The sequence below is a fragment of the Homalodisca vitripennis genome, chromosome 5 (assembly GCF_021130785.1).
Source record: "Homalodisca vitripennis isolate AUS2020 chromosome 5, UT_GWSS_2.1, whole genome shotgun sequence".
NCBI lineage: Eukaryota > Metazoa > Arthropoda > Insecta > Hemiptera > Cicadellidae > Homalodisca > Homalodisca vitripennis.
Window position 1 is genome coordinate 176,065,314 of NC_060211.1, and position 21,828 is coordinate 176,087,141.

General features: G+C 32.2%; 1 protein-coding gene across 1 annotated transcript in view; it reads right to left on the reverse strand.

Annotated features, from left to right (window-relative positions):
• Nucleotides 1-19,531, reverse strand: part of LOC124363745 (teneurin-3-like) — an 807,778-nt gene extending 788,247 nt beyond the window's left edge. The window contains exons 1-3 of the mRNA XM_046819007.1: nt 19,299-19,531; nt 3,238-3,372; nt 2,826-3,089 (exon numbers count right to left, since the gene is read on the reverse strand). Of these exons, the coding sequence (XP_046674963.1) occupies nt 2,826-3,089; nt 3,238-3,372; nt 19,299-19,452 (553 nt within the window). The 5' untranslated portion in view covers nt 19,453-19,531. The remainder of the gene's footprint in view (nt 1-2,825; nt 3,090-3,237; nt 3,373-19,298) is intronic.
• Nucleotides 19,532-21,828: the final 2,297 nt, after the last annotated feature.

The following is a 21,828-nucleotide window of genomic DNA, read 5'->3' on the forward strand; positions in this document are numbered from 1 at the left end:
TAATTTAATTTACTTTGGGATATGATATGAATCATAAGAACAAGATTTCCTTATAGTATTTTACTGCACTCATTTAATATGTGTGTATATATATATATAAAATCCAGCTATGCTTTGCTAGATGTATATTTTATTATTATTGTTTGTACTTATCCATTTTATAAAACAAAACAAATTAACAATAGTAGTTTTATTCATTAGTTCATAGTAGATCTACTTCATTTAAAAATTGAATTTAATCTGGGACAGTTATTCTTTTAAAAACCGTTTCAGTTAAGTATTAACACAGTACGTACCACTTTATAAGGTGTAACATATTTAAAGTCATATTCCATTTACTTAGAGGTCCGTGGACACATAACTCTGCAGAACTCTAAAACACTGCTAAACCTTTATAAACCATTATAAACACAAATACAACATAAAAATCTTTAGTAATAAAACGGAGGAATAATCTTGACTACTGTTTCACTACAATATGTTTGCTTATTGGTAAAAATTTTTTTAACCTGAAATGGAAACAATCAACATTAAAATTTGAAAGATTTTTGTTTTTATTTTAAGTTATAATATCATTATATAGCATGGTAAATCTCTTTAAAGCTAAAACAACTAGATTAAAAAAGCTTTTAGTGACAGAGTGATCCTGGAATCCAGGAAATGCATGGCAGAAGAGGTTCTAAAGACTGGAAACATTACTCCTGGATAAACCTAGAAACCATTAAGTATTTTGCACTCTCGATGCTCCTGAAAGTTGGCCAAATAGGTTATAATTACAAACGAGAGGCTGTGGTTCAGGACCTCTTTGAACGATTGAAATCACTACACATGTTACGAACTACAATATATAATAAATGTATTTTTTATCTCTTTTGGTCTGTGTGCCAAATGTTTTTTGAAGTGGCTACTTCTTTTATGGCGGGATATGAATGTATATTTTGCATGGTCTAAAAACTTTCATTTCACGTCACGGAACGTAACGGCCCGCTTGTTCGCTCTGTAGCCGCTAGGGGCGTGACTATCGCGGGCATTTTGATAAGGGAGGGCGTCTCTCCGTTCAGTGGCTATACAGCCGTGCTAGTGCGAGATTACTGTCGGTCCTTGTTGAAGTGATTACTTTTTTTGGCGAGCTATGGATGTATGTTTTGCACGGAAGAAAAACCTTCGTTTCGCGTTACGCATTTTATGTTTTCTACATGCATTAAAAATAGAATGACAGCTTAATCGAAACGTTAAAAACCCGTTATATTAGCATCTGATCTGAACTAAGAAAAGTTGCCGTTAATAAAAAAACTTCTAGGAGAGATGTAAAGGGAAATATAAACCGCAATAACATACAACATAATATATTATAAGGAAAATAACAAAACTATTCTATATTCTAGTAGTGTTTTATAACGATTAGCTGTTCGATCAGTTTACTTATATTATTGTTGACGTAAATGTTTTCCGAAATAACGGATCGTCTGGATCCAACCCTGCTTCTGCAGACTTTACTTGGTTATGCAATTTTTCAAGATATACTAACTTAAGCTCCAATGTAATAGATGTTAAAATTTACAAAATCAATTCATACTTTGCTATTAGTAGTAAAGATAACTTTAACACACTAAAACGCTTCCAACTCCAAACATTTGTTAAAAAAATACTGGAATATATGGTTAAATACTGGTGTGGATAAATCTACGAACTACTAATTTGTTTATTAATGAATCCAACGTAAATTTAATTAACTTACTGGATCATTTAACAGCAGTATTTAAAGCTCATCGGGTTCTAAACTGAATTTCAACACGGTTAATATTAATTCCTATTCCAGTTCACTACTAGTTTTGCCCTGACGAGATTTAAATGAGAGGATTAGAAATAAATTGATTAGATCTTTTCTATGTAACAAAGTCGCAGTGTAATTTAATGCCGGAAGAAAATCAATCTTTCTGTTGATTGTAATTATAACCTTTACTCAGTTACACTGAGCCTTACCTTATATTTACTTAGAAAATAAACTACGTAAAATCCAAATTTAATACAAATTTCCTAAGAATTCCTAAAGAAACGTCAAAAACATTCATTTATTTTTTAAAAGATAAATAAAATCCAACAATTTCAAACGATACAAATATAAGTACAACGATATATGAAACAACAGTAAATGTTGTGCTTACAAGATATTTAACAAGATTTTATTATAATTTTTGTTTCTTATTTCAGTTATTATAAATCAATAATTTAATTTTTAGAATATAATGACATTTAAAATTAAGAAATACGAGATTGAAGTGAAAATGATACAGACCAAATTGTAGACAACAATATAAACGATGATAATTTATATATATATATATATATATATATATATATATATATATTACTTTAATATATAGAAGTCAGTGATCATTATAATATATGAAAATTTTAAATATTACAAACATATGTATAAAATAAATAGAAAATATAAAACAGTTTTATGTTCAATTTGTTGATTCTTTCATATTATTGAAAGATAGAAAAAACAACTATTTGATCATTAGCAAACATACCTTTTCAAGATATACCTGTAGGCTATATTCAGAGCCCTGTAGTAAGAAGTAGTCACTTCTGTCGGTCAGTCCCGCGACTGCCTTTCCATTGTTTTGTAAACTATAACTCTGATAAATATATTACATCCTATTATCCTTCCCTTTACAAGTATTATAACCATATTTAATAGTATATTACGTCCATCTGAGAACGTCATTGTGAATATAACTTCAAAATGCTCTGTGGTCTTGCAATAAACCACAACAGTGCTACCAATCTAACCGGCCTAATTCACCGAATCTTACCTTCCACCAGGTCTTTCCTCCTGTCCCGGCCCTCAACCTCTGGGTAAGTGACGTCACTCTGACAGCAGTTGTCAGAACTGGCCGATGACGTCATGCTGGACGATGACGTCACGTGTTGTTTACGCCGACTTCCGATGGTGCCGGTGCTACTCTTGCTCGGGTTCAGCGAGGGAGGTTTCTTGTACGTGGTGGGGCGGCTGGCGAACCGTGGACTCAAGCTGGGGTTCACCGGCGTAGAGGTCCCTGACGTTAAGTTGGTTGATTCTGTAAATCAGTTTCAAATCATTAATATTGACAAATCGTTAACGTAATCCAACTCTTTAATCTGTAAGTAATTTATATTGATCCCTTTTAGGTACCCTTAAAAATAAAAGTGTCTAAAATATGATCTGATTTCTGAGGAGAGGATTACCAATTGGATAGGGAGATGCCTGCCGGCTGGGGCTAGCATGTCTGTAGTGTGCCGGTAGAGTGGGTGAGTTTGACCCGCTGGGAGGTCTCCTTTCCGTCACTGGCACCTCCTCGCTGGCCAGATACGGGTCTCCTCCTAAACACGATTTTGCTTTAGTACATTTTTAACATTAATCCTCAAAGTAGAGCACATTCAGTAACATAGAGATCATATCTAATAAAAAGTTACCACTAATCTAATATTCCTAAATATTATGTTGTGAAATTTTCCAGCATATCTAAGTAATGAACTCTATAACACATCTTTGACAAAGACATTACGTAGAAAATCCTAAACCAATTATAGCCCAAAATTTCCCTTCCTCTTCTAAGCGTCTGTGTCAAGAACTTACTTTAACCACATCAGTCATATTGGCTGAGCGGTAGCGAAGCCTATCACTCTTGGGGCTGGAAATTCTTGTATATCTGTCCACACCGTAACTCGAAAACGAATCGATAGACTTTAAATTGTGCATAAAGCACCATTTCTATGTGAGGGACATCGAGTTCGATGATGATGCATATCATTCTATTGGATTTGGGTGAGTGTTGCCGAGTATTTTTACATTGATCTTACGGGTAACCATTGATAGTAGTTGCAAAGCAGAATAAATACATTTTTAAGCAAACTCAATACACTCGTAAGCAATTCAAAAATGTGACATATGAACAAATGTAGCAAAACTGTTCCAACGCATTGAATATAATTTTATAGTGGCTTTCTGTGTATACTTTGATTATTTTAACACTGATAGGGAACCCGATTTAATAAACAAAAATTTGAATGTATCATGTAGCTACGTCGAGCAAGAATAAATTTTGCATGAAACTTCATTTTCATAAGAATTAATTCTAAGATGCGCCATTTTCGTGTCAACTTATTTTGTGTACGACTATCTTTCCGTCTATCCATCTGTAGGATATCTCTAGAATGAAATGAACTGTAGATTTGAAATTTTTGATGCAACCTCAGCAAAGCCTGTTACTACAGGTGGTGTGGCGTACTCCAATGGAAATTAAAGTTTTCTTGAAAGTATTGAAATTTAACACCACTGTATTTCTTGGGCTTTGCCATTAGAACCTATATTCAAAACTGTAGCGAATGAGAGATTATATATAAATATTTACGGAAGAAGTTTTGGACCTTTAAAATAGTATTAGTTATACGCCTTTCTCTTAAACAATTTACCAGACTGTGGTATACTCCGAAAAGAGATACTGCAAGTCCAATATGGTCTCCAACAGACTGACACGTTAACTCCGCAAAGCTGAATAAAAATCCTATATAAAATAAAGCAAAACAATTTCGTCTTCTTGATGTATAGTGATGCGAAACCAGAAAACTCAAATTTTTAATCAGGACCACATTGGCAGCTATTTAAGTAATCGTTTCTTTTCTTGTGTGCTATTTAATTTAAAAAAAAATGATACTTATCATCTATACACTTTTTGGTGTTCGAGTATTTCGTTGACCTACCCAATGAATGCGACTTGGATGAGATGAAAATCTAACTGTATTAGATACAAGTTGTTAAATTAACAGTCGATCCATCATATTTCAACTATGTTATCTTAAACAATACTATTTTATATATAATGATATTACAAAAATGAACTGTAAATATCTATATAATTAAATAATTACTTCAGTAATGTTAACAACTAGAGTGCAGACTGTAATGATTCCCCTTGCAATTGAAGTCTAGGAAACTGCTCTCGTCCTGTCTTACATGAAAGAAACGCGGACGGCTAGCCGGCACGAGAACTTCGTATTCAAATAAACTTCCTCTTAATCTCATAATTATCCTACATCCGACAAGAGTGCGTGAGCTTTTAACATAGTGTGCAAACGTTTGCACAGTAAATATGTTCACTGTCAGTGTAAGAAAAACACTACATATAACGAATTTTATTCAGCATGGGATGAAATTATAATATATGACATATTAATATTTACCAAAGAACTAATCATTTAACAAATTCAAAGACACTGATCATGCACCTACGCCAAGGTTTTCAAAAGTGTTAAATAAAGGTGTTACAACAATTAAATAGATACAATATAAATCGTTTTTATCCAATAATAAGAATTTTTTTAGTATAATTCCCTACATCTGTAATATTATAAGATAATGTATTATATTATATATTATAATATACATTATATTATAATAATAAGTTAATGTATAATATTATAATAACATGCAATAACAATAATAATATAAATAATAATAATAATATATTCTATTATATTATATAAGGCAGACTACATTACGTGTATGAATAGTATCTTTATTATATTCTAATTTTAGTTTGTATTCTAGTGTTTTAATAGAGTATTATAATTTTTAGTTAAATATAAAAATTGCTGTATAAAAGATTTTTTTTATTGCGGTAAAACCTAACTTAAACGTATTAACAAAGTGACAGTAATCATCACTGTGGACTTGTTTATTTATATGTTTGTGCTCAGGGGATAGAAGTTTAGATAGTAAATGGACACTATCTAAGAGAATCCAATCGTCACCATAAATTATAGTGATACTCTGACCTGCCTTGTTATGTGATAAGCGTGTTGAATTATTTATTTCAGAGACTAGCCTGTAGCCTACTCTCTGAGAGTCGTGTGGAATAAGTCTGTAGGATAACTCCGGGTTCTGGAGCTGATGACAGTTTCGTATAATAAACTGCTCTGTCAGTTTTTTCCACCCTCTTTCCACTGAAATAGAAACGTTATTACTGTTATGGAATTATCAATTAACAGTTGAAGGTACTCCTAGGAATAAATGTAGCCAATTTATCTCTTACTTGATCTTCGTGGTTTTTAACTCATATTACTCGTAGCAGTCAGTTACATGTGGTTGTTTGTCCACATGGTTTAACGCCATTTGAAGGAGAAACAAGAGATCACAGTTCATTATACGTCTCGGTATAAAATACATTATTGATTATCATCGATCTTGGTTTCGGATCTGTTTAAGAGTTCCGTAACTATATTTTACGAGATTCGATACTGAGTTTCAATGGAACGTTTTTTTTTTTTTTTTTTTTTTTTTTTTTTTTTTTTTTTAAGGCCTGTCACCTTTTTAGATTTTTGCGTAAAAATTGCACCGGTCACAAACATGATTTGAACCCGCGGTAACTCAGATTCAGAGTCTAACCCCCAGGACCATCTGTCGACCGGATCTCCCACTAAAATGATAATAGAAAGTTTCTAATGGACTTTTATTTTTATCTTCATACGATAATAACTTAATAAAGTTCCTTTTAAAATATATTTCGGGGATTTCTTGTGATTGTTTTCAAGGTAAGTGATCTTTGTGAGTTATCATGAATCTGAACTTAGTGGTCAAGATAAGTTTTTCCACAAAAAGTGCTGTTTGTGATTTAAATTGCTAGTTCTCACGAATTTGAACTTTGTGATTCAAGGTATTAGTTATCCACGGTGAGTGATATTTGTGATTTAAGTTGCTCATTCTGATGAATATGAACTTTGTGATTGACAACTAGTTTCCACGGTGAGTGATATTTGTGATTTAAAGTTGCTAATTCTGAGGAATATGAACTTTGTGATTGAAGGTACTAGTTTCCACGGTGAGTGATATTTGTGATTTAAGTTGCTAATTCTGAGGAATATGAACTTTGTGATTGAAGGTACTAGTTTTTCCACGGTGAGTGATATTTGTGATTTAAATTGCTTATTCTGAGGAATATGAACTTTGTGATTGAAGGTACTAGTTTCCACGGTGAGTGATATTTGTGATTTAAGTTGCTAATTCTGAGGAATATGAACTTTGTGATTGAAGGTACTAGTTTCCACGGTGAGTGATATTTGTGATTTAAGTTGCTAATTCTGAGGAATATGAACTTTGTGATTGAAGGTACTAGTTTTGAGTGATATTTTGATTTAATTGCTAATTCTGAGGAATATGAACTTTGTGATTCAAGGTACTAGTTTATGTTATTTAATGCTAATCTGAGGAATATGAACTTTGTGATCAAGGTACTTTTTTCCACAAAAAGTGCTGTTGTGATTTAAATTGCTAATTCTGAAGAATATGAACTTTGTGATTCAAGGTACTAGTTATCATGAATCTGAACTTTGTGATCAAGATACTTTTTTCCACAAAAAGTGCTGTTGTGATTTAAATTGCTAATTCTGAGGAATATGAACTTTGTGATTCAAGGTACTAGTTATCATGAATCTGAAGCTTTTGATTTAAGATACTAGTTTTCATGACAAGTGATCTTTATGGTTTGAGGTAAGAGTTCGACAAGTGTGTTTTTTTATCTGAGGTACTAGTTTCCACTGTCAGTAATCCTCCATATTAGGAATACGGTGCTGTGGAATTCAATTAAGTTATTAGTACCTTTTTTAGAATTAATTAACAAATATTAAGCACTGTATATGCATCTATAAAATATATATATATATATATATATATATATATATATATATATATTAGTATTACACGTTTATTGTACATGAAAAAATTGTAATTGTTTAAATATATGATGCTCTTTATAATTTTTAATTACTAGTTTATAAAAATTATATTTCGAGTTATATTTACTCTATGATATATTTAGTTCAACACATTCTGTACAGTACACCCAGGCACAATATCTTGGATTGTTCCTACAATATTTCACAACCCCCTCTGTTAAGACAGTAATTCAAGTCTACTTGTAATATTTACACAAGAAGGCATGACTAATGGTTATTGCACATTGTTGCCCACACTATGTTGCCCTGTCTACATATTATACAATGTGGAGTTCCAGTAATTTGTGGCAGATATGCATTTTCTCACCAGCGAGCTGCTTTATTGTCAGCATTGAACAATTTATTCTGATAATTAGATATATAGGTAGAAGTATTAATTGGAACTGTAGGCTCTTTGAACTTCTATGGAGGAATGAGTATAAAGTCCAACAAAACTAAAAAAAAACCAATCCATCACCGTAAATTTCCAGAAATTCTTCACTTGAATATAGTTACTCAGCCTCGCCTCTGCTACCCCGGTTATTAAAATTTCATTTTCAATCTTGAGTTTCTCTCTGCTTTCCACGTAGGCGGACTGTTATCAAGACAAACTGTGCTTTAAACTTGACAATGTGTGATTATATTTTTATCAGGCCTAAAAAGTTAATTTAAAAAATGTCAATAAACCAAGTGATAAATTGATTCCAATAATAACACAGAGACTTCTTATTTTTTAAGTTTAGGTATATCGACTAATTGAATGCATTTAATACATCTTTATTCTTATTTTATTGCTTTTTGTGGTTCTTCAAAAAACAAATCAATCATGCTTGGGTTTTATCTATTATTTTGAGCAATACATTTAATGATTTCTAATTCATTACCAAAATCTTCAGTTTGATAACAACAAGAATTGGTGTATATTATAATATTATCCTTTCAAACCATATGTCGTAAATAAACTATTAACGGTAATAACAGAGGCGAATTAAATAGAAGCGTGGGTGTTCACAAAATTAAAGTTTCCTTTTGTAAAGTTCTTTCCACAGTTTTATCTACTCGAAATAAACCACCATTTTTATTCCTTTGATGTGGCAATAAGGTTCTTGCTTCATTGAGTGCATGATTTTCCTTGACGTTGTTAATTTCTGCTTTGAGTCGTTAACACTCGTTCTGACGTCCAATTTTTAAAATACTGCATTAATTTATCAAGTAAGTTTGTTGAATATAAATCGAACCCGTAGTTTTAATAAATTAATTAAAAATGCAAACGTGGAATGTGATGTGTGCGCTGAATTTACGAGATAAATTTAATTAAAACAAATAATATCACTCAGCACACTGCTTCTTTCAAAGTGTTTTCTCTTATGAATGAGGTTGGTAGCAGGATAAAATATAGAAACTCAACAAATACATCACTTGGTGTCATTGAGGCTGTGTAAACATTACTAAATTTACATTTCGAAACCACTGAGTGTGGGAGAACCTGCTCATAAATATCCTAGGGTACAAGTCATATGAGTCTTTACAGAGTAAATCTGTAGCATACGAGGCCAAATCTAGAGCTAGACTGCATTCTGAAACATACTGATGTTTTGTTTTAGTAACCCCTCAACGCTTTTGTTTTTGTAGCACAAATTATGTTCTTTTGGTGAGTTTGTTGAGGTCTGTAGGATTAGATATACACTTTTTTATGCAAAATGTGTGTCTACGGCGAACTCGCCAAGGTTCAAAAACTAGAAGTGCTGACACCTAGTAGAAAACGCTATAACTACATGCGCGACGCGCGGTTCCAATATTACGGCAGACAAAGGAATTAAACAGAAACAATATAAAGATGCGTAATATTACGTCAGTGGCACACTTTTACGCTATGAACGTAATATTACGTCAAAACCCATGAAGGGATTATTATTAGGAAGATAGGTTAGTTACCGTATATATACTTGTACAAGCCATTAATGGATATATACGCTAGGTTAATATACAGATATGAATTTAAACTGCAGTAAAAAGTCAATAATGTGTCTTATTTTAAAAATAGTTTATAATATGTTTAGTATTTTTACTCACTGAATAGTATTCAAATTAAAAACAAAATTTGCTTCTATGTGATTTTAATAATTTATTTTTTTAATTGGCTTGAATAAGAATATGCATACGCTAAAAAATGTATCGCAATATGTTAAATAAGTTTTTTGTGTATGCCCTAGTACTATTGTTTTATATACTATCTGACATACTATCTGTGTGTTGTACTCATATCTTTCTTTTCCATTAACCCTTAGCTTTATTTTAATTATAATAATCTTATATACTTAAATTATTGTAAACTTAAAATGTTGTCCTAACTAATAAGTTACATCAAAGCTATTTAACAATTTGAAGCGAATTGTATTGCCAACAATAAATGGTAAATAATCCCATTCGCCATGTTCTATTGGAATTCAGTTATAATAATTTTAAATACGATTAAACTGTCCACTTGGCAATAACATTTTCGTAGCTTTTAGAAACCTCAAGAGGAAAGTCAAATGATGGCCCTCCCACGTTCTCTAGTCCCCCGGTGTTTCCATAGCAGTTTTTAACAACGTTACTTGAAGAGGCAATATTGGCACAAAATAAACGCGCAATAAAGGGAGCTAAGATATTCCGAGTTATAATCCCAGCGGTTGCTAGGGACGCCGGCGTGTTGCTAGGCAATTATTAATTGAACGCAAGCACGTGAAGAAGGGCAGACATTTGAAGAGGCGTGCCGAACACAGGAGAGGTAGAGAGAGTGAGAGAGACAGAGAGAGACACAAACACAGACACGGGCATATTGTAAATGTAACCTCATACAACATTCTACCCATCACTGTCTGCCCACGGCCATACTCCCCCCCCCCCCCCCCCAACGACAACCATATGGCCAGGCCAGGCTGTCAGTTACCCAGAATAAAAAACTACCCGCGAGCAATGTCATACTTAGTCATAATGTCAACTCTCCTGTCAAAATCAACTTGGAGTTTTACGTTGTGCTTCGGCATTGTTTCATTTCCTTTGTGAAACCACACTTCACTCAATATGATTGTTTGTTTCGGACATCATAATTTTGAAAAACATTTTCAAATTTAAGGTAATGCAATTGGTTTTGCTTTTTTAGTGGCGTAGTCAAAGCCTATTAAGACACCTACCCTGAATACATAAAATTTTATGTTTTTTTATTACTTCACAAGGAAACTTATACAAATAGGCTACAAAAAGCAGAAACTTGGGCTATTTTGAAATCAGACCCTCAGGTAAATAAGTTGAAGATAATTTGGTTTTCACATTATATATGTATAATTGTGCACAAAATAAAACATGTGTAGCATTTCCTTAATGCTGAACAAATGAGGAAATATCGCAAATTTTATCCAATAGATGACAACATCACTGTGGTCAATTCATTATCCTGCTTCCTCATTATTTGCAGTGGAACTGAAATTTTGAATTATTTATTACTGGTCGTTATAAATTAATTAGAAATCCTATTTATTTTAATAACAGCAGTCAAAATTTATACTCTTTTCTTGAACATTTTTGCATAGGTCTGATTACAAGACCAAACAGCGTAGGGTGTTTTACTCCTTTCAAGACTGCATAGTGTTAAACCTCTATCTGGCTTACTTAATTTGACATCAAAAATTTTTTGTAATTTTGAGTAGCTATGCTACTATATTACTAGTAGCTACTATTAAATTTAGTTTAAGTTTTAGTTAGTCTGACCCTTCTAATGGACGAACGCCCAGTTATTTTATGTCGTTAAGAGAGCCCTTATTGGTCAATACTTTTGAGACAAACAAGGCGAAATATAACTGTATAATTCATCAGGGCTTCTACAAGTTTTCAAATTCACTAAATATCTTGTACAGGATAGTATTTAATAAATTCTAATAACAAATAAAACCATATGTTGTACATTATCAATTTCTTACTTATTAATTTGTTTTAAATTATACCTTGTAAATTACATTTTAGCTTACACACCTGTAATACATTTCTTGTTCATATTTTTTTTATAGAAAATTATGTTAAAAATAATTTAAATCGTGCCTAAAATAAAAAGCGTAATTTGTATATTATGCCTTGTAGGCTATACATGATTTATAACAGTTATTTTATTTTTTAGCTTATATTTTGTTTTTAAATTTTTTGACTGTGCGGAGTCAAATATCCTATTTATAGGATGTCATGCTATGCAAAATCTTGTATATCCCATTTATAATAATTTTATTTTGTTGATGTTTTTGATCTATATCAATGATTTATTGAGTATTCCATTGAATTCTTCTGTATTTGCCTATGCAGACGGTACAGCTATTGTGTGTTAAGCTGTGAACCGCTATGCCCTTAAAGCTAAAATAACTAGAGATCTAGAGGTTATTTCAAATTGGTTAATATCAAACAGGCTTTTGATAAATAATTCAAAATCTAAATGTATTTTGTTCACTGGTTATTCATGAGATGTAGATAATCTCACGTTAGAATTTCAATTAGTCTGTCACAATCACCAATGCTTATATGAATGTACATGTGAAAATATTGGATTTGTTGACTCAGTTAAGTATTTAGGCGTTTTTATTGATAGTAAGTTAAAGTGGAATAAACATGTGGAGTACTTGGAATCAAAACTCAAAAAAATCAATTATGCTTTATATTATATAAGGAAATTTTGTAAGGAAGGAGCATTTAAATTCCCTTCGAAAGTACAGCTCGTTATGGCATCATTCACTGTGGGGGGACTTACCCTACAGTATTAAAATCAATTTTAATGATACAAAGGTTTGCAATAAGAACTATCCATTTTATAACAAAATCAGAGAGTACGTCTTATTTATTTTCGCAGAATGATTATCTCACAATTGATCAGTTGTATTTGTTGACTGGTTTGTTGCATACACATAAGTTTTTGGCTTCGCAATTCATTACTATTTCAACGCCCAATTTCAGAAAAAGAATTTTGTAGAAGACAGTTTTTGTTTTGTTGGAAAAGAAATTTCGATAAGATTATTGTACACTTTAGTAAGAACATTCTAAATGAGGGGAAACCTCGTTTTAAAATGAAAGTTAAGAGCGCAATTCTCAATAACGAAATTAATATATAGTATTGGTATTAGTCTGCATCTCAGAAGCATAGCTTATATATTTTGTGTATCGACAAAATGTCATAATTAGGAAATCGTTTTAAACTTTGTTCGTATTAAAAATATATATTTATTGAATTGTTAATTATATATGGTTTATTGTTGATATTTCTGTTAGAATTTATTGTATATTGTTTTGAAACTGTAGTTGTTTTCTGTATATTATTGTTGGTTTGTATTTGTTTATTTATTGCAGATGTTTTTGTTAGAAGTAGCTTTAAAAAATGTACTGTTGATTTTTAATACTAGTTTATTTATTTATTGTTGATATTTTTTTTTAAATTGGTAGTTAAATAATTTGCCACGAAATTTACTGTTCAGATACTTGTTCTGTAAAACATAGAAAATGCTTGTTGTTACTTTGTTAAAAGTTAGAAGTTAAAAATGTTGATATAATGACGAGCTAATAATTGTTACGAGACTGGCTGACAACTAATATTGTATGTCGTAAATAATTTTGTTTCATATGTTAATAGTATTTCCGCGCGAGCTCTGTGAGCTCTTGGAATGTATAAAAGTATTGTAAAGATTCTTTAAATAAAGCATTAATTTGTCTATTGTCTATTTTGGGTCGGTAAGTGATTTCTTTTGTATTTTCTATATGATACTCATGCTGTTTCTAAAACTACGAAAACAACGCATAACCACACACAACTACATATAGTGGCAGTACATATACGACTACACGGAATACGAAACGAGGCTTAAAGAACATATTTATAATTATAAAAATGAAAACATTGAAAAATCTATATTAATTGAAGAAGCTATAAAGGAAAATCACCATATAAATTTTGAATCATTAGGTGTCATTTAAAAAATATCTTCCTGTATAAAAGAAACAAAATTGAAAGTGCATGTATGAAAGTTTTGAAAGATAAATGTATTTCCCAACCTTCTGTAAATTTCAGTGATATTTTTCTACTATTAGTAAAAGAAGAAATCCATTCAAAAATTATGAATTGCAAACTATTTTTTTGTAAATAATATTTTAGTTTTTTGTCTGCACAATTAGTTTTAAATATTATTGTAACTATTTCATCATATGTTTATTTTTCTATTTTATGCATATGTTTTTCTGTTAACAATAACTGATGAAGCCCTAACCGGCGAAAGCGTTTTTAATAATAACTTAAATTGTAGAAGAAATAAAAATGTCTTTTATATTAAAATCTGGTGACTTCCATCATGCATACCAAGCAGAAAATGAAAAACATTTACTCGTAAGCGTGATATTGTTGTTGAGTTGCGGACTGAAGGTAAACACGGCACTGTTTATGTCCATAAAGAACTGATCACGTTCAACAAAAAAACCACGGATATCAACCAATGTGACCCGAACACGTGTAATGTTGTTAATACGAACACGGGTAGTAAAAAGCCATTCTAGCCGTAACGCTGCTACATGATACTGGCCTATCCCCGCGATGGAAATCGCAATAAAGCGACAGGCAGTCGGTAAAATAAAACGGAAATGAAGCGTTTGATGACGAGTGGTGGAGTTCTACTATTGGGACCATTAGCACAGTAATGTTTTGGAATGATTTTATTATGCTGCAGCTCGCTCTGAGGGAACTGCCCCTGCCATAAATCTGAGCCTTCCTCTCCCCAAATGAGCCCACTAATGGGCACGTGATAGTACAGCGCTATTATGTTCAAGAGTTGGGCGGAAATCGTTACATTTCATGTCATATTTTCACCAACATTTGTAATAATTTTACTATGTGATTTTTATACTCATCGATTCCATTGCAATATTTTATTATCGGCCAATAACATTGTACATTGTTACGTAGCACCTAAAGTATACTGTGTAATCAGAACAAGGTCATTTTATCTATAAACTAGTTGTTTCCCGCGGCTTCACACGCTTTCCGTAAGCTTTCCTGATTCCAACGGCAATGTAGAGTTTATCTTGTTGCCACGATCAAGTAAAATCTGTCAAAAGTGTATGTTTATAGCCATTGTACAAGTACATGTACTTTATTATAAAGTGGTCTAACACTGAAGCTTTAAGATCAACCGGGAATTAATTTTAAAGACAAATATACATCAAAACTTAGCGCCTTCAAATATTATTTGGCTACTTAATATACGTACCTGTATTGTAATTTCAGTTTATAATGTGTAGGCGCTTTGATAAATTTTATATTTTGCAACTCCGCCTGGTTGTGAATTAAATCAACGGGCATAGCATGCAGGGTGACAATCAAGTCTGGAACCTCTTTTTTTGTAATACTTAATAATTTAATATTGTTTATATTGTTTTAAAATTCAAATAGCTATAACTACTGAATGAATCCACCTTTTGAAATCCGGTTTGCGGAATTGTACTCTGCTAAGTGAGACCTTTAATTTGATACCAAATTTGACCTATGCTGTTATTTAAGAATTTTGTCTCACTCCTTGTGGACCGTCCTCCAAAGGGATTATCCGGTCGGTAATTGGGCAGATGTCTGCGTCAATATCACCAGTAAGCACGTGTGAATTTTGGTATTTTTTTATATTGTGGTTTAAAAATTAAAAAAGAGGTTCCAGATTTAACTGTCACCCTGTATAAGCCTTCTATGAAGAAAAATACATATACTCGTATGTACTAGAAAACTGTAATAATGATAGGTCAACTACTTTCTGAGTCTATAAAGGACACAGACAAACATTCATTTTTATATATATGTATATAGAGAGAGAGTGCCACTGTGGGAACTTGTACAAACGGTAAATGGTAAAGATGTTTCATTTCAACTGGAAAAGTTAAGGCTAAGAAGCCTCTAACACTTAACCTGAGAACCAACGGCTCAAAGGTGAAATTCAAACACACCACCAACGGCAGGCGGGCTGCTTGCAAGGACAGGATCGCTCAGCGGTCACCTATTATTTCTGACACAAAATGTATACTGCTCACAATATTCACATATACGTTTCGTTACTTTTAAAAATCGGATTACTTGAATAACGGTGTTTATGGCTACTTGAGTGAATTTTCCTCTTCAGATTAGATTTAACGTACGGTATTACTTTGAAGGCTAAAATTAAAGGTTCATTTCCTTCTGCAGTTCTTTGGGGATTCAAATATAATGTGATTTTTATGCAAACTGTATTAGGTAGGGAAATTGATATATTTTTAAATAAAATTGTGGTCACAGCCCTCTAAGGTACAAACTCCGAAGTCAAGTAATGAAGGGGGAAATTTTGATGATCCACAATAAGATGAAAGAATTAAAAGCAGAATTTAGAGATCTATTTATTTAGAATCTGTTGTAGATAAGGATATAAACTTTCTATAGTTTATGCATGAAGGGTGAGTGACTTTAAGAGAGCGAAACGTTTATTATTAATAAAAAATGTCACTTTCTTGTGAAAAGTTTCAATAAAAACATTTCATTTTCTAAACAACATACATACTGTAAAAAGAGGTCACTTTTATATGGAACAGTTTTTATTAGGATCTAATTAAACATTATCTAAACTTCAGTTATAAAATGCCAGTGATTTCCATTAGGATGATTAGAAACAAATGGTCTTTTGTCTTTAGAAAAAGAATGACTCCATAACTAAGATAAAACTGTATACCTTTCCATTTCACATTATGGGCGTTCTTACAGAACAATATAAAGTGTTCTATTACAGCGTCCATGAATAAGTAGAACTCGACCTAGAACTCAACAGCAGTTCCAGACTCCACGTGGAAGAAGGGTAGCCTTTACTCTCTAGAGAGTACTTCTAAGTAGTACCGAGTACAGGGCCAAGTGAATCGAGCTGATATAGATTGTTTTAAAATAAATATAACTACTCATTACAGATGTGATTGAATAGCATTCGTATTTCCAACTGTACATGTTTTAAATTTAAAATTATACAAGTTTTATAGGCTTATTATACACTGTTATTTTTTAATAGTAAACTTTACAATATATAATAGTTTACCTTATGCTATATTAAAAAAGGACTGATTTAAATTTACTTTAAAAGATGCCTTACTTTTTATTTTAATTGAAATGGAAAATTAGTCCAGTCAGAAATAAATACAGATAATAAAGACAGATTTTCGAAATCCTTTATAATAAGTTTAGGGGACCATTATGTGTTGAGATATCACTATATTTCAGCTATTTAAAAATAGTTTCAGATCCTTCTTGAACTAGGGCTTTCCTAATCGGATAATTATTTAATTATCTTTTTAATTGGGTTGTTAGCTGTTTAATTAATTCATTGTACGGTTGGTTCAAAAATACTAGATTTCGGGGTTCCGGGTAAATAACAAAAATATAAAAAGAACGCTAGTGTTTGAGCTATCAGCCTTGAGGTAATCCAATTAATATCAGTAAAAATTCTATTGTTAACGTGACTTTTGGTAATCCTCTGACTTTTTAGACTTATTAACCAACAATTACTCAACCCTGGCAATTTAATTTGGAATAATAATCCGTAAAAATAACCTTCGTTATAAATCCGGATGCAAACCTGAAAATTATAAAAAATCAACTGATCTGTGAAAATAGTAATTAATATGACTGTTGATTATGAATAAAAAGAGGGTTAAACAGCTTAAATCTTTTTTAATATTGTCACTGTCAGCCGTTTTGATTAAACAGAACTTGGTAGCAGACAGTAGTTGCGGCCGTTAGTTCATAACCTCCAAGCTTAGCATTATAACAATAACTATACAGAGTATTTTTAATACACTCGCAAAAAACAAACAGTTTTGCAATTTCAAATACGCAGAAAAATCACACATGTTGAAGTAAACACTTTAATAATACAACGTAATGACCTAATTTACACCCAATCTGCATATGCTGTGAAAAGTACAAGGTCAGATAGTGATACTTACGTATTCAAAAGCAATCATAAAGTACTCTACATCCTAATATTCCACATCTTGAAAATATTACTTTGCGTTTATACAGTTCTCTGTTGCTTGGTTCCAAATCTCTACCTTAGGAGATTCTAGAGAAGGCCATACATTGTGGAATGTTCAATTAAATAAAAAAAAAAATCGGCTGTGTTTTAATAAACTTCTTTAGCTTTAATTTGTAAAGTCCTCTTGTTTTCATATCTGTTAAAATTTATATATTAGGAGCTTTTAGTGAGTTTTTAGCGTTAGTAATGAGTTTTAATATTTCTTATGATATGTGTTCATGTATATTCATGATACACCAGAAATCGTATTCATCGCTTAATAACATACAATTTGATAACCGATATTCATTTAAATAATTTTCATAATTAACTTTTGTAACATCTAATCCATGGATTATGAGAGACATTATCCATCTTAAAAATAACCAAAAAAGGAAAAATCAACATGGAGGATAGCATGAAATTATCAAAAAGCTGGCAGCCTGTAATAAGTAGCTTTGTCTCCAGATGCTGTTTGGGCATACAATTCGTCGTTGGACATTAGTTACGTTTCAGACAATCAGGCACATCTATGCAACCTCAACGCATCTTTATAAGCGGATAAGTATTACTGGCAGTTTCACTTAAAAATATATTCAATAAATATTGATAACCATAATGAGGCTTAAATATTTTATAATTTAAACTATAGTATGAATGTTTCTTATCTGTATTAAGACAATATCAAAATACACAACATTTCACCCACAATCTACTAGTAAATTGTTCTTTCTTACTTTCACCAATAAGTATATCTCATCCCAAATAGTTCTTTTGTGGCATCGTATGTGGAACATGAACATTACTGAAGAGGGAAACAGGACTTTTCCGGACATTTTCCATCATTCAGTAAAACATAGCAGAAACAAAGACTCAGTAACACTTCGTTTCGAGATCTGCAATCTGGTTTCTTCTTCAGGTAATAACTAACCTAACACATAATTACAAACTAGGTTAAAAATAAACAAATCATACCCAAAGCCCGTTCCTTTCCCCCTTCCTTTTTTATTGCTGCCATCCTGTTTCTGCCGTGACGAACGCCATTTGCTAATGTCCTCTGGTCAGTTGTGAGTGGTTGGTCAAGGAATGCAGGCGTATTGTGACCTTTATTCTGTTGTTCTGTTTTATTAATTAGCGTTGTGTTTTATTTTTTATTAAGTGCAGGTTTTAGAGTTAGTGAAGTTGACACACAACATGGTGGTTGTGATTCATGACTTAGGCGTGTCAAAACGCTCTGGTATGGTTTGTTTTTTTTAACCTAGTTTGTAATTATGTGTTAGGTTAGTTATTTACCTGAAGAAGAGGTAAGATTTCAAATCTCGAAACGTACCTAGTGTTTTTTTTTTTTTTTTTTTCACTGAACGATAACAAATGTCCGGAAAAGTTATATTTCCTTCAAATTCCTTCCATCGTCGAAAATAAATTTCTAAGAACTACTGTAGAGTTTCTAAAATGCTTTGCACTTACGAGCATAACCCGCTAGAATGGATGCGATCCCGGCCGAGTACACCTCCCTCTCCCGCTCCTCCTCGCTGGTACTGCACTCCCTCCAGTCCTCCCCACGACGCTCCCTCCGGAGTCTCATGACACCCCCGCTGCGACGACCGAGTGACGAGTCCATCGTCACTTCCTTACACTCGAACACGCTCACGCACTAACACTATCACTCGCGGACATCACGGCACTGCACTCGCGGTCCATCGCCTGCAACAGAAACAAACATTATATATCCTCATGAAACATTGATTGTCTTATCAGTTATAAAAACGCACATGTTTTGTAAGATCTTTAAATATACAAATACTAGCAGATACCCGCGGCTTTACTGGATAGGTTACGATTTACGCATATCCTTCTTAATCTGGCATATACATAAATTAATGTTTATCTGTATGTCCTTAATAGAATCGTAAACTATTTGACTGATCATTAATAAAATTTGTAAGTATATGTATTTTTCCATGGAGAAGGTTCATATGCTATACCTATGGACATAACTCGCCACCAGGCGGCGCTGCAAAAGATGAAGGTTGTGAAAGCGCCTGCACACTATAAACTGCAATTACGAGACAGTTAAGTGTATTAAAGAGCCAAACACTATTTGAAGGCGCTAATATTAGGAGCAGCACGTATGTTGTAATGAGAAGGATACCTTTAATAATATTGAATGGAAGTTTGAACGTTTGAGGTTCCTATTATATAAGTGTTTATTTTTAAGAGGTGAAAAGTTAGTCATAGTCGTAATCATATTTCTTTATTAACATATTCTTCAAGAAAAGTAAGTGTCACAATATAAACAAATTACAGAATAATAATGTTAGTAATAAATGAGAGATGTCAGAAGTCATGTCAGAGCTTCCAATCTTTTTTATTTATTTCTGTGAATTCTTCGTTGGTATACAGTACATTGGGTGGTCCACCAGGAAGTTGTCAAGGCATCTTTACAAGGCTGCTCTCTTCAGGGTTTACACGGTTTGTGGAATAAGGTTCCTCAGCTTTCTACCGATGTAGGGTGGTTTTTCCTAGAAAAGTTATATCCGATGTAGAGGTAGTGTGTAATTTCCTGCAAGACGTGTGTTATGTGTATGAAGGGTTTTCCCTGCTTGTACACGAAGTTTGTCAACATATAGTATTACTTCATGTATGTAAAGGGCAGTGATTGTCATAATTCTCAAGGTTTTAAATGCTTCTCGACAGCTTTGTTGGTGTTGGAGTCCCGCTAGGGTTCGGATAGCTTTTTTTCTGGAGGAGGAGTACTCTGTTGAGATTTCCTGCAGAGGATCCATCCCAAACAGCCATATCTCCATAAGTCCATATCTCAGATGAGGTTATACCAAAGCATAGTAAGGGTTTTGCTGCTTCCAGGGCGTCGATACATTTTATTCTGCGTACTAATAATAATATAAACTTTTGTATATACATATTCGATCTAAGAAATTATCTTAATTAAAAACGCATCTACTTTCGGTACATGTAATCTTCTCCCGGTCTGAGTTATTCCCTGTACTCCAGTAGGGGGTTTCTCAATAAAGAGAATATACAGGGTGTAACAAAAAGGTTAGGCTTACTATGTATTTTCAAACTGTGTGTGTAATTCTAAGCTAAAAATGAAGAATAACTTTTTTCCAATCTCCACTTCAATTAGCCGTTAACCGCCATTTTGTATTGTTTTACAAATTGTTACCTATAAAACTAGTAAAGCTAAAGAAACCAAATTTGGCTACTGGTTTACATAGTATTTAATAATACAAATATTTTTTATTTTCTTTAATATAAACAAAATGGAAGCCAAATAGCAAAACAATTGACTAGATTTAGAGATAATAACTTATTAATAAAAATACAAACTGGCGGCTAGCAGCTAAAGGAAGCAGAGTTTGTAAAAATGTTATTCTACATTTTTTAACTTAGAATCACACACAGAATTTTAAAATACATAGTCAGCCTAACCTTTTTGTTGTCCCCTGTATATATATTATATATTATAATATATATATTGTATTTATATTTAATTATATATTTTATATATATATATATATATATATATATATATATATATATATATATACAGGGGGCAACAAAAAGGTTAGGCTGACTATGTATTTTAAAATTCTGTGTGTGATTCTAAGTTAAAAAGTAAAATGTTGAATAACATTTTTACAAACTCTGCTATATATATATATATATATATATATATATATATATATATAATTTCAATAAACATTGAATCACAAAAAGTACTTGCTCCGCCGGGACTCCAACCCAGATCTCTCACTTGCCGGGTGAATGTGCTAAGTGAGAGATCCGGGTTCGACTCCCGGCGGAGCAAGTACTTTTTGTGATTCAATGCTTATTGAAATTAAATTAGGCTATTGCCACTTATACAACTTAATGAAAGTGAATAAAAGTCATTTGACAGGTATTTGGTCTTCCGATCATATGTTAGTTTGGTTATTTAAACACATATGTGAAAGAAAGGGCCAAATACAAAATAATT